The 19,473-nt window shown below is 34.8% G+C and overlaps 1 protein-coding gene across 1 annotated transcript; it reads right to left on the reverse strand.

Annotated features, from left to right (window-relative positions):
* Positions 1 to 5,547: 5,547 nt before the first annotated feature.
* On the reverse strand, positions 5,548 to 19,050 carry LOC149418478 (peptidyl-prolyl cis-trans isomerase FKBP8-like). The gene is made up of 7 exons (XM_089638792.1): positions 18,589 to 19,050; positions 17,854 to 17,991; positions 17,320 to 17,528; positions 15,757 to 15,898; positions 15,112 to 15,279; positions 8,655 to 8,894; positions 5,548 to 7,219 (listed from the first exon to the last, which is right to left on the reverse strand). The coding sequence occupies exons 1-7, from the start codon at positions 18,754 to 18,756 to the stop codon at positions 7,139 to 7,141; spliced, it is 1,146 nt and encodes a 381-aa protein (XP_089494918.1). The 5' UTR covers positions 18,757 to 19,050; the 3' UTR covers positions 5,548 to 7,138.
* Between the last annotated feature and the right edge of the window lie 423 nt (positions 19,051 to 19,473).

Here is a 19,473-nt window from a genome sequence, read left to right on the forward strand (position 1 = left end):
TACGACACACTGAGTTCTTGCATAGTTCGCGTTTGTTTGTGTAGTGGCAGTGTAGGAAACATGAAAGGCATAATCGGTATAATAGACAATTTTTCGAGTATATAATCAATATTTCTAAATAACACATCTGCCCTGATGATGGACACTGCAATGCTGTCCGAAACGTTGGCTAAAGAAGGAGTTAGCGCAACACGGCATAACACCCCAAAAACAAATAACAAAAATACTTTTGGCCGTGAAAATCTTAAATCATATTTAAATTAACACATCATTAAAAAAAAATGTTTATCATTGTCTATAATATAAAAAACCGTTTTACCATATACATTTTAAAAACTATTGAAACTTGAATCGGTTCTAAATAATTTTGCAACTGACTTGGTCGCTAAAAATAATAAAAATGTCGTGTGAATCGTGTGTTATTGGCTTGGCGGGATTTTTAGACATTATTGGAAAGAGGGACGTATTATTAGAATGGTTAAGAAATCACAAAATAATAAGATGTGAAAAGTGCGGAAATGTATGTACATTGACTTCCCACCTTAATTTTAAATGCGGGAAAACAATAGATGTAATTATACTGCTTCAGTTCGAAAATGCACATTTTTTTCGCAATCAAAATTATCGATTGAGGTAATATGTAGATTTGTATTATATTGGGCAATTCTGCGACCACCAAGGACGATTTTCTTAATTGAAGAGTTAAATATTAGTAGCCGCACTGCAGTGTATTGGGCGTCGTTTTGTAGGGAAGTATGTATAAATTGGTGTTACAAAACAAAGGAAAAGGTGGGTGGGATTGGTGTGACTGTTGAAATTGATGAAGCGAAAATTGGAAAACGCAAATATAACAGGGGTCGACGGGTAGATGGAAAGTGAAAGATTCGAAAGAGAATCCAAAAAAATGTTTGTCTGCTCGGTTCCAAACAGATCGAAAGAAACGCTGTTGCAAGCGATCAAGGAAAACATTTTGCCGGGAACTACCATCATTTCCGATTGTTGGAAGGCGTACGACTGTCTACAAGACGAAGGTTTTGTTCACATGAGTGTGAACCACAGTGTTACCTTTGTGGACCATGAAAGTGGAGCTCACACTCAAAATATCGAAAGATGTTGGCGCGAAGTGTGCCTAGATTTGGAAGAAGCGAATTGCACTACGAAGGCTACCTGTGCGAATTCCTATGAAAAAGGTCGCTTCCGCATCACAGCAAGGACCGAGTACACGCTTTTTTCAAAATGGCAAGTCAGGCCTATGATCCATTTAACGACGGAGAAAATGAGCCTACAGCTCAGTTAGCAGAGAGCGATTCCGATTAGAGGTTTGTTGGCTAATTATATAATCAATTATTATTAGTTATATTTAAATTTTGGCGTTTCTCGCTTCCGATTGTGTTTTTTAATTGTTATGTTGGCAGTGCCGTACACTACGTAAAAACAAACGCGAACTATGCGAGAACTCAGTGTGTCGTACGGAAAATTTTCTCGTAAAGTTTTATTTACGTAAATAATTATCAATATTTTTCAAAATCGTAAATGCAAAAAGTTGTTGTTTATTGTCATTAAGATGAATCAAATGATTGTTTATTTTTAAATGCGTGTTAAAAACGGTAGTCGTAGGTAAATAATTACCGATACTAATATATATATTGTTTATTTTATGTGTAAACTGCCTTCAGATTAATAGAATTAAATAGCACATTCCCGTGTGGCAACTATTAAATCTACTAGGTACTTAAAACTACTTCTTGAATGCCATAATGAATAATTTAGAATTACGATTGTATATTATATTGGACTATTTGGGTGACGTTGTACAAATGAAAATTATCAAAATAGTAAAACAAATTATTATTTTTTATTAAAAACTTGCTGTGGCTCAGTATCCCTGTGCAGATAGAGAAACAATAGCGTGGGTTGCTTTCACGTCCAACAGATGGCGCTGTTTTTATAAAAAAACATGTTTTTACCAGTCACAGGTGACATCTATACAATATAGGTATATAAAAACACACGCGTATTTGAATGCAACGTTGTGTCAAAATTTCAAAGCGATCGATTAAGAACTTCTGGAGATTTAAGATTTTGTACAAACGAACATTTTTATTTATATAGATAGATAAGAGATAACTTTGAGTTATAAAAAGATAAAGATAAGATACAGGAAAGTGTATGTGGTTTTTCTCTAAAATATAAATGTCAATGTAGTGTTTTTTGTAATGAATTTTTTTATTAGATCTTATAAATATGGAAAACCTACTTTATTATTACTCACTGGCATAGAATTTATTTTTATTTTTTCATCAAACTTGGCCCAAGAAATTGTTTGTTGACCGTTTTGGTGCTATGCTTATTTTGCAAGTATGTATATGTAAATTGTTACAGTTTTTAGATTAAAAAAGTATGGTATTAAATAAAAGTGCAATAACAAATCTCTAAATAGTATAAAATAAAGTCGCTATTCGCATCTGTCTGTTGTGCGCTTAGTTCTTCTAAACTATGCAACGGAGTTTGGAGAGGTTTTCACTAAAATTTAGAGAATTTCTTCTGGAAGGTTTATACATATAATACAGGGATATTATATTTGTTGAAAGTAGAGAAAAGTCGAGCAACAACCGGGTACACGTCAGCTAGTATCAACTAATTTGAGTGATTCTTTTTGCAATCAAACAAGTAAATAATGTTATTTTATGCTATGTACTAATAAAAAAATAGTTCTAAATTTACAAGGTGAAAAATAAATTCAAATAGTCTGTTGGTTTAGCATCAGAATAAGCGAGTCTAGGTCTGGGAATTTAAAAATAATTATTAAACAAAGGTCTCGTCATCCGTAGTGTTGTTGTCATTTGATACATCGTCTGCAATAGAACTAATATCCGATGTGGTAAAAAATATTGAATCATTTTAGGGTGTATTTCTACCCACAATATGGACAGAAACTAACTGAGGGAACTGGTAGTACTACTAATGGGACACTGCCATCTCAGGAGGCACATGCAGTTGTTAGGAGTGGAAAACACCAACAGACGCAGGAAATGTGAAGAGGATGAAGATACTCCAATTCACCTTTGGTGCCAATGTCCCGCTCTGTTGGGAACAAGGCTCAGATACCTGGGAAGACACATTGTAGAACCAGAAGACATAGCCGCATATCCAATGACAACCCTGGTGAACTTTATTAAAGTGATCGGATTACTGCTAAAGGAATAAGGTTAAATGGGAGATAGCACAATGGGCCTATGGCCTAAGTGCTCACGGGAACCTTACCTCAACCGTCTCCTATATTAAGAAAAAAAATAGGGTGTATTTATTTTACATGATATATTTTTATATATGTATATTAGGGTGTCCCAGGACATAAGAAAGAATTTTTTTTTCATGAATTTAAATATGCATACCCTCTTATTTTATTCCATTTGATCCCAATAACTCATATAATAAATATTATTTTGATTAAACACCGGCAACCCGTGCCGACTTGATGCCAAACATATGGTACAGAGTCATTATGGAAGGATTTTCAACTTTCATTTTTGTCGGATAAATAAAATTTAAAAATGCACAAATGTTCAATTATGTAGTATTTTATATTTAAAAATGGTTTATTGATTAAATTTTTTCTTCATAGTTTGTTTTTTACATTCAGAATAAATCTTCCGGTGTTCCTGAACGCATCGTAACAAAAAATATTTTTGTTCCTCTTCGACCGTGAGATTAAGCCATGAAAATCTTGCATTAACTAAACAGTTCTTTCAGCTGTATCATTCACTACCCTCAGCGGCGACACCTTCTTTCTGACTTCTTGATACGAAGCATTATTTGACCACATCGTAGGGAATTCGTTAAGAAAACTGGCATCTGTTTTCAGACGATCATACAAATACTTGCTCTTGACTGAAATGAAGTCTTAAATATTTTTCTCTTAAACAAAAGTCACTAAATTATGATATGAACAAAAACCTCAATACAAAACATAATTTAAACTACTTAATAAACTTACCATACAATTTACCATCAAGATCTTCCTTCGATGGGATGTAACGTTTGTCATGGGTTGATAATTTTTTTTTTTTGATATTTCGAGCATTTTTATTTTAGTTGTTTGATCCACAGCGTCGTCAAACAGCGATAAAATAGATCCTTCATCGGTCAAATACCATAACTGCTTATTGAACAGAAATAAAGCTGCCATTGAGATGTTTTCATCAATTTTTTCGTAAGCCTTCATCGATTTCAAAAAGCACAAGTCCTGGTAAGGTGCTTTAACTGCTATAATACATTGTAGCCATGGCTTGACATAGGATGTTACTATGAACAGGCAAACGTCTAAAAGTGCAGCCTTATCCTTACCGGTAATTTTAAATTGCGCACAAATTAATGATATTTTCAAGGAATAAAGCGCCTTTGCCATCCATCGAGCACCTGGAGGCCGAATCTTAAATTTTCTCGCTGTATCTCCTCCTAAAACTATCACACAGAGCTCTAAAAACTCTCAATAGTCATCTCCAAGTATTTTTGTTGTCAGTGCAGTACGGTAAAAGTCAAGCAAATCATCGATTTCGGAAGCGGTTAGGTGCAATGTGAGATTTTCTCTGTAGCACTGAATTTTATCGGAATCAACATTTTTAGTTATCTCGAAACTTTTTGAAGAGTGGTATATCAGGGCTTGTAGTCACTTGACTGATTTTTACTTCAAACACAGCTTTTAATACCAACTATGGCCATATTTGGTATATATTGACAGTTAAATTCACTTTCCGGATATTGTAGAACAAAACTTCAAGAACTTGTCCATTAGATGGCAGTTTAGAACCCGATATTTGGTGTTTTACGACTCCTATTAAAAATATACTCTTTTTAGAAGTGCGTAAATCTAACAACATCTTGCCTGAACCAGTGATTTTCGTTTACTAACAAAATAGCAAGTTACTACAAGCTCATCAACACGTTTGCTCGCTGGCATCCTAATGTACAAGTACTGACATCTTTCGATGCCAATCGGCACGGGTTGCAGTTGTCCAAAGTAAGCGAAATTTTTTTTATAAGTGTTTTGTCATTATTAAAACAAAATTAGAGGGTATGCGTTCAAAAATAACAACTTTTATTTTTTTGGGACACCCTAATGTATATATATAAATAAATATGTAACTGTTCGTTTGTTCAAAATCTTAAATCTCTGAAAGATCTTCACCGATTGCTTTGAACTTTTGACACAACGTTGCATTGGAATATGCATGTGTTTTTATATACCCATATTATATAGATGTCACCTGTGACAGGTAAAAACATGCTTTTTTTGAAAAACAGTGATCTGTTGGACAAGCATTATTTTTTTTAAACAACGTCATCTGTTGCTATTGTTTTTCTATCTGCATAGACAGACTTAGCCACAGCAACGCGTGGCGGGGTACAGCTAGTAATTATAATAAATTAATATTGTCCAAATAATACCAAACTTATTATGAATATAAATAAAATAAAACTCTTTATAATGTATGTATTTTATTAATTTTACATATTATCCTTCACATATATTTTAATATTCCTTTCAAAAAATAAGTCACCAATTTATTTATATTGTACAAAAAAATAGTAATATAGTTTAAAAGCTTAATTGAGCAAACATAAAGTTTGGGAATGATTGTGAATGAATGCACTAAAATTGTGTTCAAATAAATATTAATGATGATCACAACGAAAATGATTGTTATTTTATTGCAAACCTTTTGATCTACCTAAGTGCATTATAAGCTACACGATAGGTACATAATATATTATTTCAAATTGGTTTTATTGTGTTAAGAAGTACAAGTACATCATAAAATGGAATATATTTGGAAATGCAGTGGAAAATCTGTAGAGAAAAATAAATGTACATTTTTTGAAACATCGACTGTTCTATGAAAAATTATAAAGATAGAAATTCCCACAGGTATTTTTTAAGTACTGTACTATTAACTATTTTATCACAAAAAGGAATCAAATGAAAATGCAACATAATAACATCTAAAAAACAAACAAAAAAATTGGCAATTTAAATTTCGAATTTAAAATAAATAAAAATTAGTAAAACATTTTGCAGCAGCAAATTGCAAAACTTTGTTCTTTTAACCGCCTAAAAAATATTAATTTGATAAAAATGTACACTACAATATTTACAGGATTATTGTTCAGTCTTGGATTTACAATATTTTGCTATAGAAAATTAGTGGTGTTACATTGTATAGTAGCTGACCCTGTGAATTTTCATCAATATCTCTGGCTACATAATCACTGATCTTTTAGTGTATCATTCATTTTCAGTAGCAGATATTAAAAAAAAATATCTCTTCTGAAAGAGAAATGGTAATAAAAGATAAAATAAATTGTAGCTAGGCGCCTAACAGCCAGAGTAATAATCACATCTTTATTAAATCAACCATAGTATTATCGCGATGGTTTTGCAGAAGTCCTAATCAGACTAAAAATTTTCATTTAAAATATGCAATATAAAAAAATAGAAAAAACATAAATTTTCAAATTTCAAAGTTTTGTAAAAAATTCACTAAGGTTGTTGAATTTCTAGTTTGATTTACCAGAAAATCTATACATATTATTATTAAAGTAAAAGACAATGTTTATAACCTTGAAAATTGTGTACTCGTATGTCCAATAAAATAGTTAGCAGAAATTATTGCTACACGATTTTAAAATATTCATATAATATTCTACATCAACATTATATAGCATTTACACCACCAAACCTTATAAAATATGTTTATACAATAAATTTTGTGGAATTTAAATGACTGATCAGAAAGAATAGAATCACTTTTTTTTAATTTGCTAACTTCTACATGATAAATTTACACAATATAATTCAACATGATAAATTAATGCAGGCATATTTTGCAGAACTAAAACTATCCACAAAAATAAATTATGCCAGTCAAGGAATTCTACTTTTCTGTTCAGAGATTGATATTTATCCTTATTGGCAATATTTTAGCTTCCCAATACCTTTTTCGAAAATATAACATAGAAAATTGTTAGTATTTTTTAAACATTTTAAAAGCCAGAAATGTGACTATAAGAAATAACAATTTTTGTATGGTTAGGTATACTTGAGAGATTAATCTGTCTGTTACCGAGTGTGATATAATTACATGTATTTATATCTGTAAACCACAATGCTGATTACTCCGATGGCAACAGTAAATAGGGCAGTACCCCAGAGTAGCATCTGAAAAATACATATTATATATTTTCTCTAAATATTTCAAAATACTAACATTATTTTATTTTTCAAATTCAACAGGTATATATGAAATATAATATAAAAATAAGCCAGTTGTACTGGACACCAAAAACTTACAACTACAATATTTATTATAAAAACATAATATTTATGGTTTTATATAAAATCATGTAAATGTAATTGCACAAGTGGCCTGGCACGGCCACGTCGATAAAGGTTTTATCGATTATGTCTGTAACTTATCATTGTTCCCGAGAGCACGACTGCAGATCGCCAAAGAATAAACAATTTAGGCGGTCTAAATTAAGCATATTAATTGAATCGACGTGAACTGTTTTTTTGTTCATTAGCGATCAGCAGTCCTGCTCAGGAACGATGACAAGTTACGAACATTGGCCATACTAGGCCCCCAGATAAACCATAGCTTACAAGCCCAAATTCTTCCATACTGTTCCACACTAATAAAAGTATATTTGATCAAAGTACCATACAAAATTTAAGATGAATGTAATCACTACATGTGCATGGCTATTAAATCAAATTAACAGATTAACATTTTATGAGCAATGCAAATCAGTTTGGAAAAAATTCAACATGACAAGTGTTTCCTTTTGCAAAATCTCCTAGTCTCTCCGGAGGTCCACAAAGAGGAAACTGGTATTCATACTAATATTGATTAATGTGCATTTTTATGCTATTAAGTGTTACTGGCTAGTTGTGACAAAAATCTAGCTATAGATTGCAATGAATAATAGCTTTAGATATGATTTGAGATTTTCATGGCCAAAAGTATAATAGTGATTTATTTTTGGGGTATTATGCCATGTTGCGCTACCTCCTTCTTTAGCCAACTCGGACAGCATCACAGTGTCCACCATGACATGTCCATCTGCCCTGATGATGGTCACTGTAATGCTGTCCGAAACGTTGGCTAAAGAAGGAGGTAGTGCAACACGGCACAACAAAAAACCCAAAAATAAATCACTATAAATAATAGCTTTGTTCTAAATATATTTAAAATGAAACAACCCATCATAGAACATCAATAAATTATTTTCAATCTATTATAATATCAAAATTAACGGCTTTATTTGCTGAGACGCTGCCTTTCTTTGTCTAAATGAGAATTTTCAGATTAAAATGATCATCTGGGGTTCAAAAAGATTTTGATGAAAATACGACAGCTGAGGCAAAACACATCATGTACATAGTTAAAAATAACATAAAACATGATTAGAAATTATGTTGTAGGTACCCCATTCCACATTGTGATTTGAAATCAACAAAAAATATAGGATATTATTCAATCCAAATAGCTAAACTTAAAATACAGTATCCTATGCAAATGTCAAAGTGCATTAAGGCGTAATAATATGAGTTAAAACCATTATACTAAATACAAATAAATGTATTAATTTACCTTATTTTTGTTGCTTCCACCATCCTTGGGCTTGGCTGCTTTGTCAGTAGACTTCTTATCCTTACTCTCGGAGCTGCCCATCATCTTCTTAGCCAGGTCTCGCTCCTTTTTGCCGTCCTTCCGCTCCCGCTCCTCAAGGCGAGCCAGCTCCGACTTGAGGGACTTCTCGTCTGGTGACAGTTTGAGGGCTGCGCGCACGGCTTGCAACGCCCCCTCTACGTCATTTTTCTGAGAGAGTATCTGCAAATGGTGCGTGTTTAATACTCAATGCTTTAATGTTTTTGTGAGTTTTTGGAAGTCATATTACACACAATACCATATAATATTATTATGAAGAAGGATTTTTCTTAACTCGTAAAGCACGAAAGATAAGAAAGAAATCATTATGCATGTATTTTCAAATTGAAAAACGATTTCTCCACAACAGTTCTATAATGTTGATTTTGATAAACATTTTTTTATTTTTTTTTATCAATATCAATAGCAAAATTTGTACATTATGTAGGTTTAAAGTATAATATAAGTATATTTTTTGTATTTTTTCACAGTCCTCCTCACTAGGGTTTCCTGTTCTGAGGCGGCCTGTAGTTTTTCTTAAATTTTTGTATTTAGTTTTGAATTGTCTTTACATTGTCTTCATAATGTTTGTAAGTTGATTATTACTTTGATCTCTAAGCCATGTTTTGACTTTTGTTTTAAATATACTCATTTCGTTTATTTTTTTGGTTTCATTTGGTAGAGCATTGAACAATTTTATAGCATGGAATTTATTATTTCTCTGTCCAAAGGATGTGTTCAAACTGGGAGTAATCAGGATATTTTCGCTTTTTGCCCTAGTTGTGTATTTATGTTGGGCAGTGGAGTATTCGGATATGTTTTTTTTCAGTTTAAATAAAATATTTTTTGAATATAGTTTCTGTACATTGTAAACATTGAAGTTTTTGAATATTTCTTCTGTCGGAGTTCTAAGCGGAACTTTCAGTATAGTCTTTAATACTCCTTTTTGTGCTATATTGAGCCGCTCTGTGTGAGTGCTCAAGGCAGACCCCCATCCAGTTATTCCGTACTCTATTTGTGATTGACACAAAGCATAGTATACTTTTTTAATATCGTTTATATTGAGGATATTGCGAATGTTTCTAAAGAAGTATATGTACCTGGTTAGTTTTTTTGTAATTACATTTATATGTGAGTTCCAACGGAGATTATCATCAATTTCAATTCCAAGATATTTGATGCTTTTGGAGTGTGCTATAGTGGGACAGAGGCATCATGATAAGCTTTGGTTTTTTTGATAAATTCCTTGGCATGAATGTAATTTGAGATTAAGGTCCTCTGACGGCTGCCCTCTGGCTGTTTTAGAAAATGTCAGATATTTTGTTTTATTGACATTAAGCGTCAGGGAGTTTCTTTTAAGCCAGTTTTGCAGGAGACCAAGTCCGTGTTCAGCTTCTTTGTAGGTATTTATCCAATCTTTTTCTTTAAATAAAATTACTGTGTCATCAGCAAAACTAATGATTTTTCCTCTTGTTTCTAGGTTACAGATATCATTAATGTATATTAAAAATAATATCGGACCTAGTACGCTTCCTTGTGGTACTCCATGGTTGATTAGGAGAGGTTTGCTTTTTCTCTTGTTAATTTGGACGCTCTGTGTACGCTCCGTCATATAGCTTTTTAGTAAGTTTAGTGTTGTACATGACATACCAATTTTTGAAAGTTTTGAAAAAAGTATTTTGTGATCTATTGTGTCAAAAGCCTTTTGTAAGTCTATGAAGATTGCCAAAGTTTTTTTTCCACTGTCTAAACTTTTAGTGATCATATCGGTAATTTTTTCTATGGCGTCACTAGTACTTAATGTCTAATATGTCTAATATGTCTAATAAGCAAAGCATCGCAGTACTGGATGATTGCTACACGCAACTATCGTCAATGAAAACTAAAAATCTCGAACAGGAGCGAATAATTCGGCAATTATCGAATGAAATAATCACTCAAAATAATATCATTTCGCGGCTCGTTACGAGTATTGAAGTCTTTCGGAGTACCTACAGTGCGAATGACAAGGTGATTACAACGCGATCGAAAACAAAAATCAACCAAAATTCAAACTCAGGTGAGAATATTGATACCATCTCTCTCACACCTGCAGTCAGCCAGCCTCGTTTGGCAAACAGCAGTGAACCAGTTACCGTTTCCCCTGCGCCCGCCCCCGCCTCCGAGTCGGTTACACCGGCTGAGAGCAGCGGCGTTAACGTCAAGCAAACCCCCCGCACCGAGCCGCCCTCCTGCCCATTGTTATCATACAGTGCCGCCTTACGCAATAAAAACAAAATTTTAGTCGTAGGAACCAATGACTCGAGTAAGATTAAAGTAATACCCAAACAAAAATTTATTATCGTTTCACGCTTAGATCCCGACACGACGACGGAGGAAGTCATTTCCCATGTCAAAACGAATACAGCTCTCAGCTGTAATGCTGAAAAGTTTATGGCGTTTTCTAAAGAATACTCATCCTTTAAAATAGGAGTCGACGAGCAGAACATAGATTTACTACTAAAAGAAGAACTATGGCCCCGAGGAGTGGTTGTCCGTCATTTTAGATATTATAATAAACGCATTTCAGGTCAAGAAAACGCGAAAAAGCCGACCGAATCAAAATGACTGCTACTATACCAGAACGTGCGAGGACTCAGGTCTAAGATGAATCAATTTCTAGAAAATGTTCTTAACCAAGAACATAAATTCATCGTGATTACGGAGTCTTGGCTAAACGATTCGATATTTAACGCGCAAATTTTCGACAGCAGATACACAGTTTTCCGAAAAGACAGAAGCACTCAACAAACACGAGGTGGTGGACTACTGCTCACTTTACTAAACGAAGAAAACATGCGAGCCGAACGACTTTCCCATCTGGAAACGGGAGACGAAAATTTATGGGTCAAAGTCACAATTCAAGGCTTATGTTTATTTATTTGTTCTGTTTATATCCCACCCAGTTCAAAAACGCATATTTACACGACTTTTTTCGAAACTTTAATTAGTAACTTAACTTACCTTGTTGATAAAAAAATCTTAGTGATTGGTGATTTTAACATTAATTCTTCACAAAATCCACGTGCAGTGAACACTGAGCTTTTATATGTTATGGAACTTTTTCAATTGAAGCAGTTTAATACAGTACTTAACTCATGTAATCGTACTTTGGATCTAGTATTAAGTAACTTTAGTATGTTTACAAAAAAATCCGATTTCTGTCTTGTTCAAGAAGATAATTATCACCCGACACTTGTGTCAGAAATTAGTCTTGATCATGACAGACCGTTGAAAAGTCGTTGTTTACATTCAGAAAATAACTTTCGTGGTTGGAATTTCCGCAAAGGAGACTTTGAGAAGCTGTACAGCCAATTGCGTGACCACAATTGGCTGGCTATCTTGGAGATCTCCGATGTTGACGAAGCAGTTAAGTACTTCTACGATACCCTATACGCGTATTTTGACAAATGTTTTCTAAGAAAAAAAGCGCCGCGAAATGAAAACTATCCTAGATGGTTTTCGCGTGAGATTATCGGGGACATAAAGACGAAGCTTGTATACCATCGACGGTGGAAACGATCAGGTTTGGATAGTGAACACGAGTTATTCAAATCCTATCGTACAAAAATTAAACATAGCATTTCAATAGCACACAAAAAATATATTGTGGAGGTAGAGAATAATGTTAAACACGATCCAAAGTCATTTTGGAAATATGTTTCTGACAAAAAAAATGACAGAGGCCTCTTAAATCATATTATTCTGAATGATTGTACTTACAAAGGAACTGACGTACCGGAAGCTTTCGCAAAATATTTCCAATCTGTCTATAATCCAGAAATAGCTGATTTTGATTCTTACGTACCAGGACAGATTGGATTGACAAAAGCTCAAAACATAGCTATAGAAAACGTTAATAACATGGATTTCAGTTTAGCAATAAGAAAATTGAAACCAAAAACATCATTTGGCCCTGATTTCATTCCACCCTTCGTCATTAAGGGTTGTTCTGAACCACTGTCTAATCCACTTCTACATATATTTAATCTTACGATTAAAAACGGAATTTTTCCTAAACTGTGGAAGCTGTCAAAAGTTACCCCTCTACATAAAGATGGTGACAAGTGTCAGGCAACCAATTACCGTCCTATAGCAATTCTTTCCGCACCTGCCAAGTTATTCGAAATAATTATTCATAAATATGTATATGCCAAGGTTGAACCATTCTTGATCGAACAACAACACGGATTTCGACGTGGCCGATCAACCACTACAAACTTGATGGCATATACTGATTACGTGGCGAGAGCGCTCGATAATAATGAGCAAGTTGAGACGTCATACCATGACTTTGCGAAAGCTTTCGATAAGGTTGATCACTTAGTGCTCTTAAGTAGGCTTGAAGAAATTGGTTTTTCCGAAAACTTAATTAAACTCTTTGCTAACTATTTAAAAGAAAGGGAACAATTCGTTTCCTATGGTGGTTTTAACTCTAACGCGTATCCTACAAACTCTGGTGTGCCGCAGGGTTCCAATTTAGGACCCTTATTGTTTCTAATTTTTATAAATAATATTCGGGGAAAAATCAAATTCGTCCGTTTTTTACTTTTTGCAGATGATATTAAACTGTTCTTAAGAATAAGATCATTAGAAGACTGTAAAAAGCTCCAGGAAGATATAAATGCAATTATTGACTGGAGTATTGACAGCAAACTCGGTTTCAACTTCCAAAAATGCTCAGTTATGTGTTTTACGAGGTCACAAAAGATCGTATATTTTAATTACAAAATGAAAGATACATCACTAAAGCATACGGTGACTTATAAGGACTTAGGAATTGTGTATGACGCTCGCTTAACATTTCACGCTCACATTGAAAAGATCTGTAAATCAGCTACAAGAATGTTAGGTTTTGTCATACACAATTCAAAGGAACTGACAAACCTTGCAGTCATTAGGCTGCTTTACTTTAGCTTAGTGCGTAGCATTCTCGAGAGTGGATCTCAGGTATGGGGGCCAGAGGACACTGTCTATGTACTAATGGTCGAGAAAATTCAAAAGAAATTTTTACGATACCTCTATATGAGAGAGTTTGGTTTTTACCCATGGCTGTTTCCAACAGCATTTATCTCGGGAATGCTGAATATCTGCAGCCTTAGTTCCAGACGGGACGTCGCATTATTGATGATGGCTTACAAGCTTCTGAATGGTTTAGTATCAATTCCAGACATTTTGTCAAAAATAGGACTTTATGTCCCGGATAATTTCACGAGAGGCCGCCAACACAGGCTTTTAATTCTTCCCAGGTCCAGAACTAACTTACCAATGGTGATGCCCCTGGGAAGACTCACTAGGTTAATTAACTCCCTTCCAGCTAACTTGGATATTTTCCATATGTCCTACAACGACTTTAAGCGCGAAATATTGTATTTGTTTTAACTGTATACTTATGTATAATTTTTTTTTTCCATATTTTGTTTACCGCTTTTGCATATGTTTTAACTGTATACTTATGTATAAAATTTTCTTCAATAATTTGTTTACCGCTTTTGCAATGTATTGGTTTTTGTACTGTTTTTGCAAATAAATAAAATAAATAAATAAAAATAAAATTAAGTTCTCCCTAAAACCATACTGAGTTTTTGATAATTTTTTATTGTCTTCTAAGTAGGATAAGAGTTGTTTTTTTAGTATTCTTTCCAATATTTTTGAAAATGCATTTAGTAGGCTTATTGGTCGGTAATTGTTTATGTCATTACATTGGCATTAATAGAATCGGAAGGTGAAACAACGCAGGTCGACTAGATGTTATCTACGTTCTGATGGCAATCCCACTATCATCTCCAAGGAGTGTGGAAATATCATTGATTAGCAATATACCCGAATATAGAATTTTTTAACTATTCAATGCCACAGTGAAGTAAATTGTAAGAACCTAAAGTACCATTTGTGTTACATATTAACTATCCCGCAGCCAAGTGGGAGAGTAGGTAGTACCCAAAATTACTATCCTCCTTATATTAGCTTAAATACTTGACAAATCATTTTAGTATTTTACGTATTCCTGCGCAAATACATTAGTTACCATTAATAATTCACTGAAAAATTGGAAAAATTATATTTTAAAAGCCCATAAGACAGAAAAATGCATGGGGTCGTCGGAAGACTCACTTGGTTACAGACATTTTGTTTTAAGTCTTGGCCTGTCAAGAGTTAAAAAAGTTATGGTTAGTCAGTGAAGGCTGTTTGTTTTTGGTGAAGCTTTCTTACATTTTCTTTCCTAAGAAGAGTCTTGACAGTGTTAGGTTGGGTTAGGTTAGGTAATTAAATTGTAAGAACCTAACGTACGAGTTAAATTTGTGCTATTATAAAAATGGTGGTAGTGAGTGAGGGCTGTTTGTTTGCGAAACTTGCTTACCTTTCCTTTCCTGAACAGGGCCTTGACATTGTTAGGTTGGCAGCTAAGCACTGTCTCCACACTGTGTAGGGCGGCTTCATAGGACCCCAGCTTCATCTGGGCGGCCGCCATATTGTTGGACACCTTAATTCGGTCTTCTAGTAGGGAGTGTAACTCTTCAGATACGTTCTGAAAAATATAACAATACGGTTTTAAACAAATACAGTCAATTCCGAAATAAAGCAGTCCACAAAATGTAGTGGAAAGATCCGCTCTTATTAGAATTCTCCAATACACATTGCACTGAGGTTTTTTTCAATGGAATGTATCCCCCGGGTAAAACAGAATTAAGTGTGTACTAATCCTCGTTAAAGTGTCACCATTATATTTTAATAAATTTTAGCAAGATTCTCTACACATAAGTTTAGTTGGGACATTTCTGAAAGATCATAAGTTGTCTGGCGGACGAGGTAAAACCACAGGCTATACCAATTTATTGTTTGAAGAGCCGTCGGATGAAAATTCCCACAATATCCCCCATTTGAGGAATACATATTCACCAAAAAACAAATTTCCAGGAATTTCCCTAACATCTGATGCAAGATAACAAAATGATACAATATTAAATTTTAAAGTAATAGTGAATATTATTTATGTGTGTGTTACCACTAGGTTTCCATCGGAAGTGGGGTCAGAGATGCCCCCTTTGGTCTCGTCCAAGTACTCAATGGCCCGGCGGTAACTCTGAATGGCCAGGGCAGGCTCCTGCATGCTGTACCACCAGTTGCCTCGCTCTCGCTTCTTGTTTCTGCAAATGTACACAGCACATACTAAACTTAATTACAACTTGTTGATACTGTAAACACCATTCTGACTCTACGGACAGACAACTGGTTTCTCACTGCCTCTTAAACTCTGGTGCTCCCACGGTTGTTTTGCCCACACAATGTGCGGGGGGGACCTTAAAGAATCTAAGACCGTGCGGTGGAGTGCAACCCACCCAACATGTGGTCAACAAATTCTCACTCCATTCATTCAGGGATTGATGAGGTTCACAGGGCGAATCCTGACGTATCAGACCGGCTCCCAGTTTCCCTTGGACCCCCACCATACAAAAGAAGAATACTGTAACAATAATAATATTTGGATGATTTGTATAGTGCTGTTTCTTTTTTTTGGGCACTGTAAAATTTGTAGCGATCGACGCTCCTAGAATGTTCCAGAAAGACGACCGATATAAAATGCATGGGCCGCGAACGTACGAGACATTTTGCAAGGCACAATTAATTGCGTAATGTAAATACGTACCAGCTACCTACTGTCTACGAGCACCCACTTGCCGCTGAACGAACTACCTATGTCAATACAATTGCGAGTTTGACTAGGTACATTACGCGCATCTGCCTGAAGGTTCTAGGCAACTGCCTAGGCATAATCCAGATCAAGCGAGTAGCCAGCAGTTTACAAGCGATGCGAAGCTACTGCCGCCGTCGGCTTGGCTATATAAGGTCAGTCAGTCAGTCATTAGTCAGTCAACAATTTGCAGTCTTGCGAGTGACCAACTTGCGCGCCTCCGCTGCGCACAGGACCATACACCCGGCTCTGCACGCTTCAACCATGGATTTCTACGGGATCATCACAGCGCCCTGGCTTCAGCATCCCTAGCCAGCGCTACAACCACGCGCCTAGACCCCGCGGCATCCTCGCCGGCCTGCGTATCGGCCCGTGACATCCTCGCCGGCCTGCATATCCCGCTCAACCGCCGACCAGATCCTTCGTATCTTCGGCTACCTTGTTCAGCACTGAAGAACCCGGAAGACCCATGGTCTTCACCAGTTCCTGACACATCCACGAGTCCGGTCTCAACGCACCGTCGCCAACTACCGCTTAGACCACTTCACCGCCTGCATCCAGTGTCATCACCATTCGGTGCCGAATTCATCTCCCATGCTCCATTCTGACTCAATAAAACACTGTGACCTTCACATGCATCTTTCATTGTGTCCCCTCACCAGATCCCCAATAGACGATCAATGATCCCTTAATTTTTTTCCAATGCTCTCTATCTTATTACTAGCTATAGTAGTCCCATAGAGAGGTTGTAAATATTTATTCAACCTTCTCACACTTTTATTATGAAAATGAAAAATACAGAAAATACTAGAAAGAAGACATTGTGTAGTCAATAATACAAAACTATACATATTTATACAAAACTAATAGACTTACCCAATAGCTTTCCTGTCTCTGATGGACAAAGTTTCTAATTCAGGTTCTTCTTTGAATCCCAACATCTCCACAGTGTACTCTAGGTGGGCATTGGGAGGGATGAGGGGGGCCATGCCCACCTCTCCGAACCCAAAACGCGGGGAGATTTGAAGCTCACATATCTCCCCAACGTGCATGAACCTGAGAATTAGATCTATTCCTTGGATCACCTGAAAATCACATAAGTTTCATGTTAAACTCCAGCTTGTGGCAAAATGGTTTGGAGTTAATCTTAATAATTAAACAATTCAATAAAAATAACTTTGAAATAATCCATTTAATGGAACTAATAAAAATATTATAGGTATTTAAGATATTGTGTGAAAATTACGGAATCGTTTTTTAATTATTTGGTAAATATGAAAAATTATTTATATCAGATTAGCAAATAGCCGAAGTGTTTTGAGATTGTAGAAACATAAATCCAATTGGATGGCTGATTTTAACATTTCTAAATGGATTTAAGAGCGAAATAATACATTTATGAATACTTACATCTCCATCCCCGAGCTGCACTTCAATATCCTCTTCTTTTTCTATAACCGTACCTTTCTTCAATCGTCCTTCAAAACTAATTCTGCACAAGTCATTTCTGTCAGGTTTGCCTTCTTCTTCATCACCTTCTTTGATTATCTGAAAACAGTATAAGCAATGTAGTTGTGAGAATAATGTAAAATTAGAAAATACGCTTCGGAGAATCTTAATAATTATCCAATTAGAAACCTATTTTGTTAAATAACTTGTAGGTTCTTAGTTTGGGTTTGTAAAAAGGAAACAAGCACCTGCTAAACTACCCAAGCACTTTGTCAGCAGGTCAATGTCACTATATTTATTATATAAATAAAGCACACATAACATCTTCCAGATTTAAACACAAGTTGTAAACATTATAAGGCGTAATAGTTCCTACAGATTTGTAGGGCCTTGGGCATATTATTATTATCAGATCAAACGGATATTAAATTATTTATACCTCCTCTGTTTTCACAAAACCAAGAATTATTCTAGATTTATGTTCGTAGGTATCTAATAAAATGGAAGGTTTTGGGGTATTTTCTTTAGTCATTGGTTAGGAGTTTAGGCTGTGTAAAAATATTTCAAAATATCCTGTCGCGAAATTAGAAAAGTCTTTTTTAGTGTAGGTGTAGGAAATGATAGTAATCAAAACAATAATTGTATTATAAGATAACCTTGAGATATTTGCCGATTAACAAAAAATGCGTATATTACCCTTTTCTTCAAATGTCCGCTGCCAAGCACGTCCATCCATTCGTCATCTTCAGGTTTAACGTCTTTGTTTTTATCATCAGTATGTTCATCTGCTAAATCATTAGCTATTCCTAAATCCTCAAAAGAGCTGCTGTCGGATTTGTCAACCGATGAACGTACTTCGCTCATCTTGAAGGTTGATTTAGAAAATGCTGATAATAATAATTAGTATTCAATAACGTTAGGTTAACAACATTCGAGGATCTCAAGTGTCCAGTTTGTTTTCGAGTAAAAATAACAAATCACGAACCACGCAAATCAAAATGCTTTTCTTTTGACTTTTAACGAAATAAAAACAGAAGATGAAGTAAAGCACTAATAAATAACGAATGTAATTTAAAAAAAAATTGCGAACTGTCTCGATCATAAAAAAACCACTCACGTCTCGATAGTAATGAAAAGCGATATAAAATATATAAATATTTTCGGAACCACAGAAAAATAAATTTCACGTTCGATAACAATGAATCATTCAAATAGTCTATGGCCTCGTATATCAGCATTTTTGTAATGGTATCACTTCCCAGGGCTCCTACCAGGGAGCAACTTGACAGATAGCGAGGATAGGGACTGACTGATATATTGAGCCTATGATTGAAGATTTTTTTTAAATTGAATTAAATGTAGTAATCCATTTTGTATACCTACTTCCATCTTAGTCAATTACGTTATATTTTAATTTGTTCTCGACTAAAAAGCCTGTGTTTTTGTTTCGACCGGGCGCTCTATTTTTTTTAGGAGTCGAGACGCTTTTAATTCTTAAGATTACTCGCTTTTAATATTGAAGAACACTAAGTAAAATGTTAGGTTCTGGTCACTGGCGTTATCGTATTGAAGTGCAAAAAT

Source organism: Hesperophylax consimilis, chromosome 13, assembly GCF_061612785.1.
Source record: "Hesperophylax consimilis isolate HC1 chromosome 13, BYU_Hcon_1.0, whole genome shotgun sequence".
Classification (NCBI taxonomy): Eukaryota; Metazoa; Arthropoda; class Insecta; order Trichoptera; family Limnephilidae; genus Hesperophylax; species Hesperophylax consimilis.